The 20,874-nt window shown below is 41.6% G+C and overlaps 2 protein-coding genes across 10 annotated transcripts; one reads left to right on the top strand and one right to left on the bottom strand.

Moving 5' to 3' along the window:
• Window positions 1-1,101: 1,101 nt before the first annotated feature.
• tmem63ba (transmembrane protein 63Ba) lies at window positions 1,102-18,761 on the bottom strand. Of its 4 annotated transcripts, none has more exons than XM_034552762.1 (24): window positions 18,280-18,761; window positions 12,898-13,119; window positions 12,652-12,731; window positions 11,293-11,334; window positions 10,081-10,171; window positions 9,920-9,957; window positions 9,668-9,810; window positions 9,116-9,167; window positions 8,893-9,001; window positions 8,725-8,795; window positions 8,159-8,239; window positions 7,869-7,992; window positions 7,156-7,289; window positions 6,935-7,072; window positions 6,478-6,631; window positions 6,208-6,314; window positions 6,021-6,107; window positions 5,849-5,914; window positions 5,498-5,660; window positions 5,166-5,271; window positions 4,812-4,979; window positions 4,541-4,656; window positions 4,383-4,454; window positions 1,102-3,970 (listed from the first exon to the last, which is right to left on the bottom strand). In XM_034552762.1, the coding sequence occupies exons 2-24, from the start codon at window positions 13,093-13,095 to the stop codon at window positions 3,791-3,793; spliced, it is 2,520 nt and encodes an 839-aa protein (XP_034408653.1). In that variant the 5' UTR covers window positions 13,096-13,119; window positions 18,280-18,761; the 3' UTR covers window positions 1,102-3,790. The 4 variants fall into 4 exon arrangements, with proteins under 4 accessions (XP_034408653.1, XP_034408657.1, XP_034408655.1 ...); XM_034552766.1 differs by having other exon boundaries at window positions 11,293-11,331; window positions 18,280-18,735; XM_034552764.1 differs by having other exon boundaries at window positions 18,601-18,728.
• mrpl14 (mitochondrial ribosomal protein L14) lies at window positions 17,929-20,694 on the top strand. 6 transcript variants are annotated; one of them, XM_034552772.1, is made up of 3 exons: window positions 17,929-18,097; window positions 19,266-19,362; window positions 20,210-20,694. In XM_034552772.1, the coding sequence occupies exons 2-3, from the start codon at window positions 19,286-19,288 to the stop codon at window positions 20,574-20,576; spliced, it is 444 nt and encodes a 147-aa protein (XP_034408663.1). In that variant the 5' UTR covers window positions 17,929-18,097; window positions 19,266-19,285; the 3' UTR covers window positions 20,577-20,694. The 6 variants fall into 6 exon arrangements, with proteins under 6 accessions (XP_034408663.1, XP_034408658.1, XP_034408659.1 ...); XM_034552767.1 differs by lacking the exon at window positions 17,929-18,097 and adding an exon at window positions 18,740-18,841; XM_034552768.1 differs by lacking the exon at window positions 17,929-18,097 and adding an exon at window positions 18,761-18,832.
• Window positions 20,695-20,874: the final 180 nt, after the last annotated feature.

The raw sequence follows: 20,874 nt of genomic DNA on the forward strand, positions 1-20,874 counted from the left end.
GATTGTTTTGTAGGAGCTTTTTATTTGATGTTAGTATTTAATTATTTTATTTTACAAGTAGTATTGTTTAATTATTCTAGAGGTTTTGTATATATATTAGCATAGCTTTTCTTTTGATTGTTTAATTATTTGTTGTTGTTTAGGTGTACTTAGTCTTTTGGTTGTTCATTCGTTTAGGAATTGGGAGGCGCTGTGTGCACCTGGGGTTATACATAGGAGTAGACAGGTGCAGGACCAGCATGCACCTGGGTAGACCTATGCTTTTTTGATCAAAGCAGGAGAAGCAGCATTAGGAGTTTCTTTGTTTTTGTTTTGTTGAATAAATCATGAGAAACAGAATCCTGTATGGAAAATGCATAATTTTTGCCTGCGTTAACCACAAACCCTGGTGCGCCAGTGGCTCTTTTGATTTAACGTTGTTTTTGATTTATCAGACAAATGCCCACTACAATTGTAAAGGTAATATCTGAGGGGTCGCACCATGATTAACAGGACAGGAACTAGAAAAACATGTTTGGCTTTACTTTTCTATTGAATGATTAGGAATGTCTACCTCTTTGGGCCCGGAAAGCTAAAATACAGAAATATAAATATAGTGTATAAGTCACAGTACGACGTTGATCAAATGTTGACATTGCATGCACAGTTTAATTTTCTGTGAATATAAAATGGTTAAATATGTTGTTTGTTTTGCATAACAGTATAGGATGGAGATTTGAACACAGCTATTGCTTTTAGAAGTCACGAGCCATGGTCATGTGAGACCAAGTAAGCCTGTAGCAGCAAAATAAGTGTTGAATTAAATGTTCCGTTTCATGATTACATTTTTTGAGAGAGGAACCTTTTATTATTTCATTGCTTTAAAAAGAAACACTTATTGTCAATAAACATGATTAAATACAGATGTATTGTTCAAAGAGCTGGGGTCGGGGAGAGGGTACAATATATCTGTTGAACTGACGGCCCTTTGGAAAAAAAATAATAAAATGAGACGGTCAAATGCTGAGATCTGCTATAGTTACTCTTCCTATCAAGAAAAAAAAATGCAAAACTATAAAAATGTCAAAGCACACAAACAAACACATTCTAACTGTGCACAGATTTGAGACATGGATATATTTTTACGACGCATTCTGAGCACATTGTAGAAACAAGCTGAGAACTTCTATTAGAAAGTGCTTGGCTGCTTACAAAAACAATCCATTTATTTTTCAATGAGTCTATCTATATAGATCTTATGAAGAAAAAATTAAATAAAATAATTCATCATGAGCCATTAGAAAAGGACTACTGGAAATCATTGCAACCATCAGACTGACAAATGTAGATCATGTTCTCAAATGAAATGCCATGACATGGCACTGGACACCAGTAAGATGTGCATATAAATTATAAGTACAAAACGTATCATTTCTGGTTAGTTAGTGGACTGTCCTTTTGAAGCTGTGTGAATACAGCAGTCACACCATTGCTATAACCACTTTCAATTCATCAAAAGTTGTGGCATTAACCTACATTCTGTGTTTAAACACTGGCGTTGTTAGACAACATGAGATATTGCATGCATCTCCCTCAGAGATGGCCCTGGGATGTTATTTTGACAGGACGCATTCAGAGATTTAAAGACATCACAGAGGTATTTAAAATAATATATAAATCACCCCATCATGACCAGAACAGAACCAGACTCAACGGTGTCAAACTATTATCTTGTTAGTACCATAATATTATACCCATATGTGGTGCCAATATACCCATGGACAAATTATGGAAACAGTTTAGGTTCACCATTGTCATCATTGCACCCACAGGGGGGTGTGCCCTTCTCCGTCAATCACACAAGTGAAAGTAAGATTAGTGCACATTTCACACAATAGTTCACAGAGCAGCTGGATAATACATGTTCATTATTATGGCCCAATAACAATAACTGGTCCCCAGTGACAGACTGTAGTGGTAATCGGTCTGCATCACTTGTCCCCGTTTACCAACAGTCAACATTATGTTTAATGGGGCAGCTCATATAGTGTTGTCTCGAGTAAGGGAGAAGTTAAATGATAGTAACAGAAAGCTTGATAAATCCTGAGTAAGGTCATAGCTGTGTGGGCACTTTCACATGATCATTATTTAACTTGCTGTTTGTATTGTTTAAGTATGCATTTCTTTCCGAGTACTCCCGATACCTGAAAGAGGAGCTGCTTCATATGGCTGAGGGAGATCAAGTGTGGAGTTGTAGTACAATACTATTGCTCTGACACAGGCCTTACAACTAGATCTGCCAATGGAATGTACACTTGTGGGGGGAAAACTTAGTCACTTCATTACAAGACAAGAACAAACATAACTAATAGGTATTCCATTTTGATTTCAATGGCAGGGGCCTAATCCTATATTCAATAGCATAAACTTAAGGTTTTAAATAGATGTGGACCTCCACTGGAGTAACTCGCTCAAGTGGCCTCTCCGATCTGATATGCCATCACCAAAATTGCACAATTTGAGATAACAATCTACAACTCTGCATTGAGTAATTGCCAATGCTCGAGGACCACTGGAGCAGGTTGCTAGCTACATGATGAAAATAGAGAGAGGACCTGGCAGAGGACTTCAAACTATCAGTAGCCACCTGCACTGAATGCTACTTTCAAAATCCCTACATAATGACGTAAACATCTGGTCAAAAAGATACAAACGGAAAAACAACAGATAAAGAGAACCAGTCACAATTTCACCTGGAGCTGACCCAGAAAAGATAACCCTCAAAAGGCTTTTCTCTCCATCCTCTGAGCAACACAAAAGGATCGGCAGGCTCCTGGCCTCCAGTCCTCCTGCAGCTGCCGTGCAAGGGCTTCCCTCTACCGGGGGCAGCATCAGTAGCAACAGTCCAACAGCAGTCCCCAAAGGCTCAGAGACGCCAAAGAGATCATATTCAATGTAGTGTGCCAAGATACGCATTCCACAGTTCAGGGGTGTATCAAGCTTGAGAGCATTTCACATTCAATGCCTACAAATAAATACCAATGTCAAAAAAGGCTATTTTACAGATCCAGAGTGTTGTAACTGTACAGTGTCAAAGCATCCAGGAGTGTTAGTAGCAATGATTAAAATGGGCTTTAGGGAATTAGAAGAACCATTTTGAGACCATCACTTCTGCACACACCAAGCTGTCGGGAAGTGTGGGGAACTCCTCTCTGGGTCTCCTCTCACATCAGCTGCTTATTCAGGGGAAGCATTTAGTGCAGACAATTAGAGATACTGGCAAAAGATTAGAGAAACATCCCTCCGCCATTTGAACTTGAAGGCATGCTGTTCTACAGTACCCTAGTGAAACTCGAGCTTATGGGACAGGTCCTCTCTTTCAAGTGCAATAATGTTTAACGAAAATACAGACAGAACATCCCTTCCCCTACAAAACAAGGCAAACTATTCTTCATTTGTGCATTAGTGTCTTTCTTTGATGGGTCCATGTGCAGTTTTTTTGGGGGTATGCCTCAGCTATATCGGGGCAGAAGGATGTAGCTGGCCTTGCATTGTCAGAGTAGATTCCCTCTGCAGGTATTCATTCAGACAGAAGATGTAGTTTTAGTGAGATCCAGTGAAGAAATGCAGGAGTCCTTAAGCGACAATCCATCCAATCCTTAGTAGACAGTGTGCTTCCGTTAGTGTCAAGTCCCTCCATGGAGGTTGAGATGCTTTGGAGAACTGTTGGTTCAGTTCCTAGTTTAATTCACATATTCAGTGCACTCCTCAAGTAAAATTTAGGAGATTATTTTCTTTGTTCCAGGCAGCGTCAGTGCCGAACCTCATTATCAATGAGGCTGTCCTCGCCAGACTGGAAGTCCTCATTCAGGCCATTTTCGACATTGATTATTTCCTCGTCCTGCGAGGAACCCTGGCCGTCGTCTTCGCCACTGCCTGAACACACCTCCTCCGAACTTGGGTCTTGAAGGACCTGAGCAATGTACATTTGCTGTAGGGGAGACAAGGAAATGAGATAGAATGTTAAAGTGTGATACCCATAATATGTTCCATGACGCGTTCACCTCATCAACAAAAGGGTGAGTTCAATTGACATGTGCACACTGAGTAACAGCTTGCTTTATATCTTTGTTTGCAGGATTACATTAATATGTAAAGATCTATTTAAATTTAAAATACATTTTTACACAAACTAAACACCCTTTCAAGTCCATGGCTGTTACTGAGCAACAGATTGACTATGCTATTAATAAAAACAGCAAACCAAAAGCAGACATTTAATGCTATTTAAATTAGAAAACAACAATAATTGCTGAAGTTGAGAAAACACAAGCCACAAGCTCTTTCTATTGTTTGATTGTGAGGCTCATGTGTTTATAATACAAACATGACTGAATACATACTGCTGCCTTGTTGGCGGTAGAAGGGCACACTGGCCGCCCATTCTCCAACCCGTCCACCGCCTGGGTGTCAATCTAGGACAGAAAACATGCATTTAACAAAAGCAGCTGAATAGAATACTTTTGAAATCACATAAATACATGGATGTTCATCTTGTTACCTTGTAGTTGTGAGCACTTAGATATTTAAAGTGTCCGAAGCAGACGTGAGAGAGGCAGATAATGATTGTGATGATCAAAACTATAAACGTGAACATGGACGTGGCCGCTGAAAACCCTGGAGGAGAGAAAAAGGAGGACTCTTGTTTATCAGGAGCTTCTATACTTTACAACGCTTCAGACCAAAGTGGCAGATACTGTTTAAAATGGGCACATGTTAGGACACCAGTGGCCAGCAGATGGAGTGGCCAGCAGATGGAGTCCTCATCTTACCCGAGCGAACAGTGGAGAAGAACAGGAGCCAGAAGAGACAGAGAATCGGAGCAGCCACCACTTGGTTGACCGCTCCAGAATGGATCTTCTTGTCCAGTTTGGACGGCAGATAGGCGTAGTACATGTTGTACCTGTCTGCGAGGTGTTTTAGCAGCATGTACATCAGCCCTGTGCAGAGAAGGGAGACAAAACAATTAGTGGAACTAATCCAATTAGGCCTGCTGATAAGCGTCTGTACAAACAGCAGAGCCACTGAATGCAGCCTGCCCTCCATATGTTTCTCCTGCAGTCATTCACTAAGCACATTATCTTGTGCAGTAACCGCCAGGAAGGGTTTTAAATGGCAGAACTCACCAAAAGGAACGATGATTGGGCAGGTGATGCTGTAGGTCATTACCACAGTGAAGACACACATCATCCAGGCATAAGCTGCCCCGAACTGGAACTCATAGGCTTGGTGCTATAAGGGCACAATTACAGGATATTGAAGAAAAGCCAAAATCTTTGAAGCTAATTTAAGATAAAAACAAAGTCTTGGTTTTCTGATCTTCAGCTTAATTGGCTGATTAATTGGCTTATTCATGTGCACAACAATGAAACAATGAATTCCTCCATAATGTTTCAGGGGACACAGACTCATAACTATGTTGACTAATGTCAACTTGGTAAGCAGGGGTTTCACTAACCCTCTTGACGTTCCTCCTCTCTGCTACAGAGCGAGCCAGGCAGAGGCGGATCATGTACATAAGTAGACCGGGGATCCTCAGCAGATCCATGGCATTACCAATGAATGCAGACGCAATGACATAGTTCACAAAGAAGGCTCCATTGTCAGGAAGGTACACGCACCTAAAGAGCAAAGAAAGAGTCACTATCACAAAAGACTGAAGTCAGACTCGCGTTGAAGTTTGAAAAAGATTGCAGAATGCAATTTTATTTCAAATTAATTGAATATGTTTCATTCACATTTCATCCTGTTCTGCTTTGTTTCAAGTGCGAAGAAGTTATATTGAAACCCGCAAAATCATGTTACTCACTCAAATCTCATTGTAGCGTCTGCCAAGAATTTTTTGTCAAAAAGCCAGCGGAAGAAAACATCCAAACTGCAAAGATACAAGGAAAGGAAGAAATCAGCTCAAATATTTAGACTGCCAAAAATGTATTCATGTATAGCTGTGTTGCAGGGTAGAAATCAAGAACATCCTATACCTGCTGAGTCCTAGGGAAGGCAGCAACAGGACCATAAAGATCAAGAAAGTGTAGCATTTATGCATTGTGGTCCTGTTCTCTCCTGACCTGTAAGGCCAAAGGAAATATTGACACACTCAATTGAATGGGAATAAAAACAACATGACTGACATGTTGGATTGTTGATTGCAGAAAGTGTGAAGCTTACCGGGTCCAATGGGCTTCTAAGAAGGCAGAATAGTAGACAATGGTAGGAAGTAAGGCAGAGAAAGACCACAGGAGGAGGGTGGGGAAGAACTGGGTGACGATTGGATTCTGAAGGACCGAGCAGATAGAAATGGACATGTGTCAAGAATTTTCTGCCTTTACAACAGCACGCAGACTTGTGATGACTTGGATCCGAACGCTCAGGAGGAAAAATTAATAAAGACTGCAGTCATTTCACAAATAAAAATGTAAATAAATAAAACACACTCACATTTAGGTACTCGACCGGTTTGGTAACATTGAACTTGTCCATTGTGGAGATGATGATGGCCGGGGTGGTGAGGAAGAAGAGGAGGAGGAAGAGGACAAGGTTGATGATTAAGCAGCGGATCCACCAGGAGAACCCTCCCACTGACAGATGCTCCCTGTGGGATGAAGGTTATGCAGCGGTTAGATTGACACTGGCCGATGACCCGCAGTTATGGACACAGCTGGCCAGTAAACTGATACTGCTGCTCAAAAACCAGTTCATCAACTGAAGTGAGAAAGTCTCTTCAAAGTGGGATGAAGTCTAATTATTCCTCAGCATGATATTCAGAGCATTACAAGTGTGCATTTGTAGAATTCCCTTTGGGTATTTGCATCAAGTACTTTGCTCTTGCCGAAATGCATCCACCCAATTCGGCCCATTGATGCGGACAGAACATGTGACCTGCATGCGTTCTCACCAATAGACATTTTGCGGATCAGGGGCGTAGTTGACAGTCCAGTTGTGTGTGTGGAGCTTGGCGCTGAATTGAGAGCTTTTGGGCTGCTGACGACACTGACAGCCCTGACACTTGCACGCATTAAAGTCTTTTAAGATTCTGATGAGAAACAAAGAACAGACATTAAAACAAATGTCACAGATACACATTCACAAATTTGACCACATGTTAAATGTACTTACGTGGCAGTTATGGATTCATTCTGGAAGGTGACGAAGGCCATTCCTAAGGGCTTCCTGTTCACCTTTTCTCTCTCCTTCCTGTAGTCATCTTTTAGTTGTGCTTCCAGCTTGGTATAGTAGCCCACTGCCTCTTCCTGTGAAGGACAAGGGAATCAAAGTCTGTGATTTTGGATTATCTTACATTGCAGTTAGTAATACACAAGGTCAAGTCTAAGATTATCGCCTAATGTAATTATATAACAATCAACTTGCTTTTGTGGATGTAAAAATCGCATAAAAGAGAAACTCTTGTGGAAACCATTATTATATTGGGTACATTTGATCCATTTAGATGTTCGTAGAGATTTTATTTGAGTTTTTAATATTTTTTGGTGAGGGTTTTCGTTTTAATGCATGTCTGTTTCAACTTAAAAGTACAGCCAAATGGATAAAAGGAGCTTTGTGACCAACACCCACAGGCTAAATCATTTTTCAGATGTGGTGTACTAATAATGTCATAATATATGGTTTGGTCCCTTCTCCAGGAGCAGGTAGCTGTGTGTTACATTGCGTATATGCTTTCCAGCATAAATCAGATTCTTCAAATTAATCTAGAAGTAAAATCAGATAGATGCCTTCTTTATCGTTCCCCTCAAAATGCTGTTGGCATCTGCTTGTAAATACATTTCAGGAGTGTGTCGTTTTAAGATCTAGCTACGATATATCATTCTGACCTGCTCACAGCCTTTGATGATGCAACAGCAAAGGTGTCCGCATGGTTTTGGATTGATCATGGTTGTTATATGCTCCTTTGCCACCAAGTCAAGGAAGAATTTCTTGCTGCGCTCGGTCTTCTTCCTGCATGCAAAACATCCGCTGTGTCAGACTATAGAGGGACTACTTCACTGAAACAAGCTCAGGTCCTGGAGCCAATGAGACACTTCTCAAGTACATCCCAAAATGCTAAGAAAGGGCAAACGCCCCCCCCCCCCCCCTCCCACGTGCAATTATGGATAAAAAATACCTTTCAGAGTTGAGATACATCAGCCTGGCCACATTGTAACAGATACGTGCTTCTAGCACAGCACAGTTTTCATACGCATGCCTATGAAAGAAGAGCAGGGAGGGATAAGTTTCAACTCACACATATTGACAACAGCAGCAAAGTGTATTTACGGTAGATGACACATCTCTACCACCTGGTAATAACTCTGGCAAGTCCCCAAAAAAAAGATAGGAATGCAACAGCTAACAGTTCATTGCTGGAAGTTTTTTCTTTATACATTTCTTTTGGTACTCGAGTTTGGAGGTCTTTTTCTGGTGCAGGAACAAAGATCCGATTTTGATTAATAACATTTGGCCAAACACTCCATCCTCAGTCTTTGACCATCTTGACACATGACTTGCATGATCTTCTTCATTTGGCTTCTATTATGGCCAATTACACATATAGGCCTGTCATTGTCTGATCCCAGCCATATGGGTGAGCACAAGACAGCTGCTTTTAACAGGGAAAGGGACGGCACTCATACACCTTAATACAGTCACTGGAAGCCTTGTGAGATATTAACACTGGACAGTAGTGCTTACTCAAAGTGTTGCTTTATCTCAGTCTCCTCTGCGTATTTGGAGATTCCATTGACAAATAAAGTGCGTTTCACCTGCATTGGAAATGAAGACAGGGAAGTAATTAGCAAGTGTGTAAATAAGTGAACAAAGTGAAAAAAACAAGCCATTTTGTGAAGCCATGCCACCCACCAAGTCATCCTCCTTGTAGTGCATCTTGGAGGTGTGCCGTCGCATGCTGTACACCGTTAGTAACAGGTAGAGAAACGCAAAGGTGGTGTGCAGCCACAGTAATGCATTACTAAGGAAATAAAGTGAAAGCATTAGAAAGTGAAGAATCGACATAAGGCTTCATATATATATATATAAAATTCAGTATATCATGTAATAAAGTGACAGTAAAATAATTACTCACTCTGCATTCAAATTTGCTATAGTTGTTCGGCCAAAACTATAGGCATTGTTTTCTGTGGGGAAAAAAAAAATGAAAGAAACAAGACAATCATGTCAGTCACCAGAAGTTCTGCAGCTCTAAAGTCCAGAGAGAAACAATGAATACGCATCACGATTCAGGGTCACCAGGTGTCCATGAATTAATGAACATAGAAGTTAAGTCGGAAGCACGAATAGAAGTACAAACTTGAGATAAAGCAAGTAGGAGTACAGCCCAGAGGCTCCATGTAAAACCATTTTGTCACAGAAGTGAAAAGTAAATTTCTCAAAAGTATGATTCCATTCAACATATTTACTTGGTGTGTTCGTATTCATTTTTAAACGTTGGGAATTGATTGGACCTAAATGCTTAAGGAGTTTGCAATGCTTTGTATTCTTTTATTTATGAGAAGGAAGTTTTAGTCAAAATCGAAAGAACAAGGAGCCTGACCGTGTCAATCATTGACAGCTAAACTAATACAAGTAATCTCTAATTTTTCAAAGATCCCATGCAAGTAAAATATGATGGACTCACCAAGTAGGTTTCCCGAGAAATTAACGGGCAAGATGATACCCACAGACAGCACGCCCACCACAACCAGCAGGCCGATAATGTGGCGCTGAAAGGACAAGTAATGTACTGCATCCTCACCACACTTCTCCCTTATCTCTTCATCCCTACAGAGGGAACACATCAACAAAGTCAACAAAAGAAATGCAATTCAAAACAGAACGTTTCATACTAAATGTTTCAATCTTCCTATACGCGGCCAGTAAGTCGACTCACTTGATGCGGAAAATGGCAGTTAGCCAGGAGCAGAAACCCTAAAAAAAAGAAAGAAAAGAGAGCAGGGAATTGAAGGTGCAGTAGTTATAACATGAAACATACAGTATATCCCAGTTGACATGACACTGTACCGAAATCCGCGAGAACAATGGCGTACTTACTGTGTCTCTCTGATCAATGTCCACAGAGCTGGACACGGAAGTGAGACGCTCGTAGCGTTCGGGTGCATCGGATGTTAAGGCAGAGGCCACACTGTATGCAGAAAACACAACACGTGGCATTAGCATGCTGTTACACATCTACCCAACAACACCACCGACCACAAGAGGATGTTAGTTCTTGGTGTCTCAGGGCAGTGGGACTACCATCGGGGTGGAAAAGTTGACAACACAAAACACAGACCACACAAGCCCTGAAATGGACTGAAGAGATTCACCCCCGTTTATCCCGGTGTGGGTTGGTTAGCCAAGTCAACCACAGGGAGAATCTCTGCAGACACATTTCATGCAGCATTAGGAGTCTCTACTTCACACAGGTTGAGTACACCATCACTGCCAGAGGAAAGGTTGTGAGAAACGGGTTAGAAGGCAAAGAAAAGACTATCCACAGAGGAAACAACAGAAACCCCGGGATTATAAAGAGGAAGATGTATGGAGTTTGTCCAGCAGAGCAACAGGTTCTCCTGGACATAACACAGCATCAAGGCTTTATTCAATACAGATTTGATTGCACTCCCAAAGGAGGTCATGTGAATTTATACATAACTGTAAAATATGAACAGAACCCAGGCTCTGCTGGAATTCCAAACACTGGTTCAGTGCTCAATACTACCTGAACGGATGACGTCACCAGGGCTCTAAGAGATCTCTAATGGAATGAGGAGAGAGCCCGCGGTGGTAATCCACCTTCTCTCTCGCACATTCCTGTGAGAAGTCAGAATGGCTCCTGTGAGCTCTAGTCTAGGATGTACTGTAACTGCACCATGTTAGGGCCTGTACATGAACAACAGGGAAGCATTACCTCTCCCTGTAAGCATCCTGCCTGTGCTGCTCATGAGGTGCGCTCACACCTAAGAAGTCCGCGCTTCATAAAGAGGTCAACACACAGATTAACACACACAGATCTGATTAGGACAATGAGAGAGGATAGGCAGACTCAACCGCAGAAATACAAGAATGACATGGAGACGTATTAGGAGCATGGCACTTGGAGACGCCTGGAAGAAGAGGGAAAGAAAAACTAAACCATCAAGAGTGAAAAACAGGCTCAAACCCATGGCGGCCTGGGCAGAGTGGACAAGAGTTATGAGTTAACTACAGAGTCGGGAAAGGAGAGAAGAAAAAGGCAGTCTATGATACGTAGAGATAACATACTATTCCCGATCATCAAGGCGACTGTACCGTTGATCCATTCTTCTGGTGAACAAAAAAGCAAAACAAAGCCATTCAGTTAGGTTGAGCGGAAAAGGCCCCGTTGGCCAGTAAGGGCGCTGGTTCAGAAAAGAACGTGGAAGGCATTTTACGCCACAGGCATACCAATGAAGGTTTCCATTTATTCTGGTATACGTTACACAACCTTTTAAATGCATGTATGACATAATAACCCTTTTTTGATCTTTTGTGGCTGCACCAAAAGAAACATTAGATTTATACCCCAATTTTAATGAAAAAAACAAGCAAGCTTACATTCACTTTTCAGAAGTTATAAGACTTTAAAAGACAGACGTTGATCTCAAGTCAGCACAGTGTCACGAGATGACAAACTACATTTCCTTCCAAAAGTGTCCCACACAGCAACCCCCCTCCCATCCTCCCACCATGCTGCAGCCCCATTCTCTGCTCACATGCAGCTGCAAAAATAGTGAAGCTGCAACATCACACAAACACAGCAGTGGGATGTAGGTGATGGAGCACTGTGTCCTGTATGTTCAAGGGTTCACAGTCAAAGAGGTCTGTGGTAGTCTGAGCCCCTTCTCTTCCAACTTGACCAGTCACACACACACACACCTTTTTTCCACTCCATCTAAGGTTTATTCCAACAGTCTGGCCTTTCTGTCAGAGTGAACAAACTGTGCAACAAGTGACGAAGCATGACAATGTCAGCATGCATTATTGCCATTACAAACGGGAAACTGCTGACACAACGACTTCCCGTCTGGAGTACCAACCTTGTGATGCCCGTCAGAACTCAAACTCCACCCCCAGAAGTTTGAACTCAACTAAGATCCACAATTACTGATGCAACTTGTCTTTGGCAGATAATTCAAGGGTCACAAGCCACTATGGATAGCCTACCTTCTCAGACACTCACACTAAAAGGCTTTTTTTCCCCTCTTCATATTGTGTCCTTGTTGTCCACTTTCAACATGGTAAATATAAGCAAATCATATCTGTATCAAGTGGCGGCATTAAGGGCAGGTTTCTGACTTGCTGCTGAGAATACATTTTATGTTACCACAAAGCTCAAAAACTAAGGGACATTTCTATGAAAAATGTACAATGTCATTATTTTAGCTGACAAAAAAAAAAGGTTATTTAGGTTTGCACCGTTTACCTTTGGACAATGAAATGTACCACATTTTAACCATTAACCACTTCTGTGTAATACAGCACTTTCAACCAGCTGCTATATCAGTGCATGTTGGCATGATGTTTTTTGTTTTTCATGAACCCCAACAAGTGTGAAAGCCGTGGTACTGGCCCCTCCAGTCTGGATTAATGTGTTCCAATTACCTGTCAGCGTCAGTCACCAGAGCGAGGCGTCCGTAGTCCCATGCTACTTTTCTCAAGAAGGAGAACACAACCAGCAGCCCCTAGAAGTAGACAATAAACAGTGGCTGTCAACCCCTCTAGACCCGTTATTTATATGACAGAGAATACAAAAGTTACATAACTTCTTGAAGGTGCGTATCAGCTAAAAACACATTCCTGGATGAATTTTACCTCAATTCTGACAGTGGATTTAGAAACATGACTCACCAAGAAGCACATGAAGTCAAGGGCGAGGACAGTCGGAACCCCACCAAAAGGCAAGCCCTGGAGCACTGTACTGCGAATTCGAGCAGAGTAACAGAAGTCCTTGGAGGCATTATTGGGCGGCACCTGCGGGCAACTCTCTGAATCGGTGCATCCTTGCGCCCCCCAGCTGGCCATTATTAATATCAGCACTCGGAGCATTACTCACTGCAACATGTTGACAACCTGTACAAAAGAGATAAAAGTATTAGAATACCAAGTATGCTCCTTATTACTATTGCATTCAATCATAATTGGTCGCACTGTGTGTCTAACATTAACAAATTGTGAAGAGTAACCTCCCCTATTACTGAGGCAGAAATGGAGAGAAGGTGGAAATTTACAGTAATGCAATGCAATGCAATTTAATTCCATTAAGGGTTCACATTTCTGCCCTGTCAATAGTCACATGGTGGTGCTTTTCACCACATGCATGACAACTGAAACCTGCATGTTTAACTTTTGAATGATTAAACACTTTCTGTTCCTCGTTTGTGGCCCCTTTATGTGCAAATGACACATAGTTCAACTTTGTTCGGCGTAAACAAAAATGTACTCTGACCACCTTGGTGTTAAATGTTCACTGCCAACCAGCAATCCCCATCCAGTCAACCGAGGGAAACACTGGCATTGCATTGGAGACATGTTTCTAGCGAACTGAGAAATTGAAATACACCCTCCTTTCAGATCTGAATCAGTCCAACACCTGAACAAATATCTGGGTCTTTAGCTAGCCAGATGTTCAGATTCCACAGTCCCTGGTGTACTTCATAATGCGTGTTGTTGTAGGCAGAAAGGAAACACTCAGGTTGCCTGAACTTGTTTGACAGACACTGCTGCGTACAGTCATGTGTTGGGGTTTGATGAGAACAGTGACTCAACCATGCAGTCCGTTTGGGTTGGTGGAACCAAAACAATGAGCTAAAAGCTGCAGAAAAGTTGGAGACATTAAACTGATGATAGGTTAGAAGCTGGGTGTATCTACCCGCTGAAGTCAGGCTCAAGAGATGTGGCCCGTTACTTCACACCTTTCCTTCCGATCTCTGATGAATTTCAGTCGGAAACAACAAGCAGTTGGCCGAACAAGCAAACCATAGTATAATTGTGGAAAACATTGACAAAGCATGAATAATGTATGAGGAGTAAGATGTCCTATTAGAAATGTATCTTAATAGTACATCCTGAACACCCAAGCAAAAGTTCACCTGTTCTGGCAAGTGTTGGCGAGCGGGCACAGTTGCACTGCTATACTTGTGCCCTTCGACCCACTATTGCCAACAGCATTCACGATGCTGCTCATCTGCCCTAACACTAACTCATTTATCCGCTCCCTGGAATGCTGTGACATCACTGGAGAGGGACGCGGCCAGAGCTGAACAATAAGCCGATAGAGACCGCAGGGTTCAAATGGACCGGTCTCAACCCAAGGAGGACACAACATACACCCTGTGCCTTCAACAACACTGCTGCATATCCTGGACCCATTGCCACAGTTCAGACTGTTTAACATTCAACACCAACATCTAGAAAAGCACTTCATCACATTTCAAAAAATTGTTATTAAAACACTTACTGTATGTTATAGGTGTTACTCATAGTACAGTAAGCCCACCTCACAGCTGAAATGTCAGTGTCATGGAAAGTGTTGTTCAGTTACTTGAGTGACGAGTCAATCTTTAAAATGTATACATCTATAACTGTCAGGATAGATGAATCAAGGAACATAATATTCAATCAAAAACATCTGGCAAGGCTAACTGTATTCCACCGTAAGGCACTCAGCATATATTGTAATTGAGCCTAGTGAAAATGATTCATTCAATAACGAGTTATTTTTGTTGTTGTATATTAACCCAAAATTAAAAAACAGTCTGTGAGAGCCGCTGGCATCCAAGAGGCAAGACAGCTTTTCTCACTGATTTTATGTTTTTGGAAAATGAAACATAAAATGCAACAGGAAAAGACAGACCGTGGCAGAAATGTAAATCTTGAAAACTACAGAGGTTATATTTTATCTAATCACTCTACGCTTTAATTGCATTCATAAAAAGGCATAGCAGATTCTAGTGTGGTTGCCATTTATTTTTAGTAAGTAAGTGTTTCATAAGTCTTTGAGATATGACATTTAAAATAACACTCATGGTAAACAAGAGCATCTAAAATAGCATTTCTCCTTGTATATGCCATTCATTATCAGGGAGTGGACACTACAACACAACACACACATACACACACACACACACACACAATACAGTGCAATAAAAGCCTCCTAAAATTGATTGGCTGAGTAGAGAGGAGTCAACGTGACTTACTCAAAAGTTGAGCTCTATCATTTCTTTAAATATGTTATTTGTTTATTTTAAAATGAGTTTAATTACAAGATTGCATTATTGTCAATGTGTGTTTTAACCTTTGCCTTTAACTTGTTTTTTCTGGCCATGCATCTCTGCTTGAAGGTGTCCTGTAGGGCTTATGTTTACATTTAGTGTTTATCACTGATTGACGCATTGCGTGTCATTGAGGTCTGACATCTCTTCTTACAATATGCTTCTGTTCTAGCTAAAAATGCAAGATTGCCTTAATTCTGAATCATAAACAATGTTTAAAGGCTGTAGCTACAACCTACATATTAACTTTGGGCAGCATGAAATATTAATCACATATTTGCCAGTGATAAGATTGAGCCCTGATCAAAAATGTGATGTGTCATTTTTTTCCTTCTTTTCTTATAAATTGTGCAGGTCCCATCTACCATTTTAACATTTTAATGTTAATTAAATCAATTATTCTATGAGTTAAATGTAACTGCCAATATTAGAGACTACAGTTCTAAACTGAAAATCATTTTTATTGTATTATAATTTCAATGTCTAGAAGCATTTTTAACAGCACTGTGGCTGCATGACTCAGCAGCAGATAAATGCTGGGCCACCTTTCCACCTGATGCTAGTTGCTATGGTACCATCAGTCTGGCACACATTCTCAAAATACAAATAAACATAAAAGGGGATGAAGGCAGTGGGGGAGAATATCCACTCTTGTCGATTTGTAAACTCCCTCCAGGAGGGAGTCTGCTTTTTGTTATACAGCTTAAGCAGGAAAAACAATGAGGTTTGTCTAATTGTCAGGGATAATGTATGTTTTTTTCTTTATCTAGTTGGACAAACAATATCAGAGCCAAACGTCTACCAAAACACATGAAAGGAAAATACAAGACAATACAATGGCTCATTCAACTTCATGCAGGCCACTGCGTGTTCATTACATGCCGATTATACAGATGCAAACCTTTTAACTGCAAGTGTACCGACCTCCATCATTATTCATCAAATTGGCACAACACTAATGCTTTCCATCTACAATTGGCCCTTGCCAAGTCCCCGCCCCTTAAACGCAAACCGGACTTAGTGTAAGTCGGCCAGCTCTGACCAGTGTCCTGTAACTATTCAGCGCTCATGCAATATTTCGTCAGGGAGTGCAGTTAGTGACAGCTTGACAGAGTAGCAGTGTGTGTTTGTGGGGGGGGGGGGCACATATGTCACCTTGTCCACTTAAGTACACACACACACACACACACACACACACACACACACACACACACACACACACACACACACACACACACACACACACACACACACACACACACACACACACACACACACACACACACACACACACACACACACACACACACACACACACACACACACACACACACACACACACACACACACACACACACACACACACACACACACACACACACACACACACACACACACACACACACACACACACACACACACACACACACACACACACACACACACTTTCCAACTAAATACAAATAAATTTGCCAAAAGACAGACACATACCAGGTGTCAACAGTACGTTTAATTGGTTGTGTCCCGATCAAGTCCCCATTATCACATTTTAAGGTTGGTGATAACAAAAATAGGTGGACAGTGACACCCTCCAGAGCCCAGCACCTTGTTAACTCAGAAACCTGCTTTATAAAACTGCTTCACAACAATATCATTCTCCAACAACGCTGATGGCTGATAATGCAGATTGGCACACATTAGCCTTGTTGGTATTAGCCTGTAAATCATTGACAACTGCTGAGTGCCTGAGCTTTGATTATCTCAGATAGAGTACGGTTTCATAATCATGTCACAGCATGAATGGAAAGACCTTACATACAAGGTCAATAAAACTTCGGGAAAATGGTTAAATGCTGAAGTCTTTTCCCCTGCTGACATACATGTATGCATGAATAAGTAGTAGTTATGTGCAGCTAGCTTCTCATCTAAAAACACAACATAAGCTCTTAAACAATGTTGTATGAATCCAACCTGAACTGGCAAGCTTTTTTTAATCTAAAAGACCACAAACAGTTTTGTGGAGTTGATTTATGAAGGAATAATACCACTAGAGATTGATCAATACTACAAAAAAGTAATCCAACCGAGCTGTTGCTTCCAAACATTATTAATTATAGAAAAGCACAAATACAGTCTTTGTTAAGGAGTCAAGATAGTGAGGCTCTATGTTTTTTTATTATTATCTTGTATGCTATCTATAAGAGCAGAAATGTGTCAGGCTGATACTTGGGAGGCTTTCCATCAGTAATATCCCTGAACCACAGACATATTAATAACACTGACAGCTCATGTTTATCCCTTTACAGGCGATGCAACAGGAAACACTTAGAGCATTAACTGTCACAGCCAAGTCGTCATCGGGCCATGATAAAGCTCATGTCAGCATAACACCGGGGAACCTGTTACTTATCTTAAAGGTGTGTCAAAAAATACTGCTATGAACCCTGCGGCTCAGTAGGCTGACATTAAAACCACGAACGTCTGATATCTCTTCAGGTTTCTTTACATCCACACTGTCTCCCAACAGCAGGGACACGCGCTGGGAAACATCCGACCATCCATGATATATTTGGTCATAGTGAACATATGAACAGCGACTGAACAACAAACATCCAAGTGTCTTCTGAGGACAAGGAGGCGAACTTAGTCCAGCGCTTGAGCGTCGAGTGTCGCAACCGATAAAATAATAATGAATGTCACGGTTAATGATAGCTATTTACAAGAACCCTCTCGAAGCCCTCAGGACTAACCCGTGGCTCCTCGTTTGGTTATAGCTCGTGAGTCCGACGCTAATGGTACCGGGACGTGTTTACTCTCGTGTTGTTCCGACAGAAAGTATTAGGTTACGTCGCAGCAGCTAACGGTTAGCTGCCGCCGCCGCTGTGGAGGACAACCACGCGCATTTCGTCTTGAAACGCCAATAAATACAGTTCTGGGTTGAATAGAGAAAGCCTCTCACCTTGCTTATGATACGCAGCCGCGCGGAGAGGAACACGGTGACCGTCGGCGTGTGTGAGATAACGGCCGTTAATGTGGACGTTAGCTCCTCGATGTAGCAAATAACAGGTGGAGGCGATCTAACGCGTGGATGTGCGAAGAAATAACGCCTGTCGGCTGAAGATGTCTGCACCGGAGTGGGTTCACTTCAACCTTCCTGGCCGCGACACCGGGGCTGAAACGGAACCGGGTCGGTCAACCCGTCTCGCTGTTAGCGATGATAGACAAGTTCGTGTTGTCTGTCTGTCTGTCTGTCTGTCAGTCAACCAGCGGAACAACTAACCCGACCAGTCCGGCGGGGCTCACTCAGGTTCGGAGCGTGACGTAAATAACACTAGATCACACAGAGAGACGGGTCTTTAGCTTCGTACGCCATCGCCGTGTCGTCTTCGTTGTGTAGCTTCTACCTATCCGTGTGCATTTCTAGATTCCCACCCTCGGCGCGTTGATATGACGTATGACAACGTAACAAACGACTTAGCGTGAGCTAACTGAGGCCGGTTGCTGATTTTGTGGTACGCCAGGTACTCTGTTTTAGGGCACACGGTTGACATTTAACCACATTTATCAAAACCAAATTACAACTTCTCATTTGCAGAGAGGAGTGCGCATTTCTCTTCTGTGAATACGTGTTGTGCTTATCAGCCAACTCGGCTAAAGGCGGTAGGTCGCGTATTGCTGACGCATCGCTTTTGACATTGGCATGGAGCGTGATATTAGGGTCTAAACGAGGTGGCCGTTTTAATCTTAAACCTTGACACGTTCAACACACTCATATCTGTATTTGTGTATTCGAAGAAAAGGCAAAAAGGTTCCGCTCCGTTGTTTGGATGGATTGATGCCACGCGATTGTTAGCTTAATGCTATATTTAGCAAACCATGTAGCTTATTAGTTAGCTGATAACATAATGTAATGCAACATAATGATAACATAACTTGTCTTTCCAGCTGCCACATTCGCTACAATCATGGCGCTCCATCTGCTTGCAAGATCCCTTACTGGGCTCATAGAGTCATCGTCAGTTATTCAGCCAAGGACTTTTAGGTAAGTTGTTTAACATGTTAGAGCTCGCTTGACAGCTGTGTGGTCTGATTCTTTTTGACACATTGTTTCTAAGTTTTTTTTAACCTGCTCAGATCGATCAAACTGATTAACTTCCACAGTCTATAGCAGTGCCATTCCTCAGCAGATTGTTGTTTGTTTATTGTAACTTAAAATTGATGTTTGACTTTTATTCTGCAAAATCATGTCTGAGCAGATTAGAAGGCTGTTTGTTTTGCTCACTTGCTGTAGGAGAAATGTTTTCTCTGTGGTCACCACAAATCTAACGTTAGAAGACGTGGATCTACTCTTAATACATCAATATCAGCTTGATGATTACATCTCTATTAGTCTGGAAGCCAATTGTTGTCCAATATTAAACCTAAACAAATGTGACCAGGAAAGCCTCTGATACTACTACACTGAGAATTAACCTTTCAGGAGACAATAAACATTGTTGATCAAATGTACTTGCATAATAAGAGTCTGGCTTATTCCATGGAGGATAAGGAATTTATGTTCTAATAATAGTTGATATGTAGTTCAATTATTATTTTTATGTTTCAGCCCTATCGGACACAAATATTATACATCCAAGCATTTCTTATGGTTCAATATTAAAGCCGTGGGCCGAAGCCAAATTATGTAGTGTGTGACGATGATACATCATTTGAACACACTTCACTCGCTTTTTTTTGGACTAGTCAAAAATCTTAGGAAACAACATATTCTATCAAAGGGTGCATTTTTGCTTTACTTTACCCGTAGAAAAGTAAACTTCCTGCATGAATGCTGGTTCTCTGGAGGAGAGCCGTATTCATCAACCAATTAACTGTTTTTGTCTTGCCAGCGTATCTGCTGTTGCAGCGGCCATTCAGAAAATGACAAGAGTGCGCGTTGTGGACAACAGCTCCCTTGGAAATACACCATATCACCGTCCCCCAAAAGTGATCCATGTATACACAAAGAATGGTGTCGGAAAAGTTGGTGACAGAGTGTTGCTAGCCATCAAAGGACAGAAGAAGAAAGCACTAATCGTTGGACACAAAATGCCTGGAGAGCGCATGAGTCCACGCTTTGATTCCAACAACGTTGTTCTGATTGAGGACAATGGAAATCCTACAGGAACAAGGATCAAGGTCCCTTTACCCACACATTTACGTAAAGTGGATGGAGATTACTCTAAAGTCCTAGCAATTGCCAGTTCATTTGTTTAATGACACTATTCTGTACTCTTAAACTATACTGTATATTTTACATCTGCTTGGGGTTTATGAATATGTTGTGCTTGCATGTGTTGTCTACAATAAAGCTAAAGGGAGCATACACTGACAAGTATTCTGTTGGCACTTAATGTAACGTGATCGCACCTTTGTTGACATGCTTGGCATTTCACTGAGGCCTCTCTGCTTACAATAAATATAACCTTTAGCTTAAAAGGCATAGCAGGTGAGCTTCTGGGGTCTGAAAAGTTTGAGCAGCCAAATGTGGGTCAACCCCATGTTATGAATAAAA

Source organism: Cyclopterus lumpus, chromosome 15 (genome assembly GCF_009769545.1).
Source record: "Cyclopterus lumpus isolate fCycLum1 chromosome 15, fCycLum1.pri, whole genome shotgun sequence".
Lineage (NCBI taxonomy): Eukaryota > Metazoa > Chordata > Actinopteri > Perciformes > Cyclopteridae > Cyclopterus > Cyclopterus lumpus.

What these genes read in the sequence shown, in the direction of transcription:
- mrpl14 (XM_034552772.1), top strand. Translation starts at nt 19,286, where the DNA reads ATGGCGCTCCATCTGCTTGCAAGATCCCTTACTGGGCTCATAGAGTCA. An exon ending in ATTCAGCCAAGGACTTTTAG is followed by an intron (nt 19,363 to 20,209) that starts GTAAGTTGTTTA and finishes TTGTCTTGCCAG; the next exon opens with CGTATCTGCTGTTGCAGCGG.
- tmem63ba (XM_034552762.1), bottom strand. Translation starts at nt 13,095, where the DNA reads ATGCTCCGAGTGCTGATATTAATAATGGCCAGCTGGGGGGCGCAAGGA. An exon ending in GATCCGCAAAATGTCTATTG is followed by an intron (nt 6,632 to 6,934) that starts GTGAGAACGCAT and finishes TTCATCCCACAG; the next exon opens with GGAGCATCTGTCAGTGGGAG. An exon ending in AGAGGAGGAACGTCAAGAGG is followed by an intron (nt 5,272 to 5,497) that starts GTTAGTGAAACC and finishes GTGCCCTTATAG; the next exon opens with CACCAAGCCTATGAGTTCCA.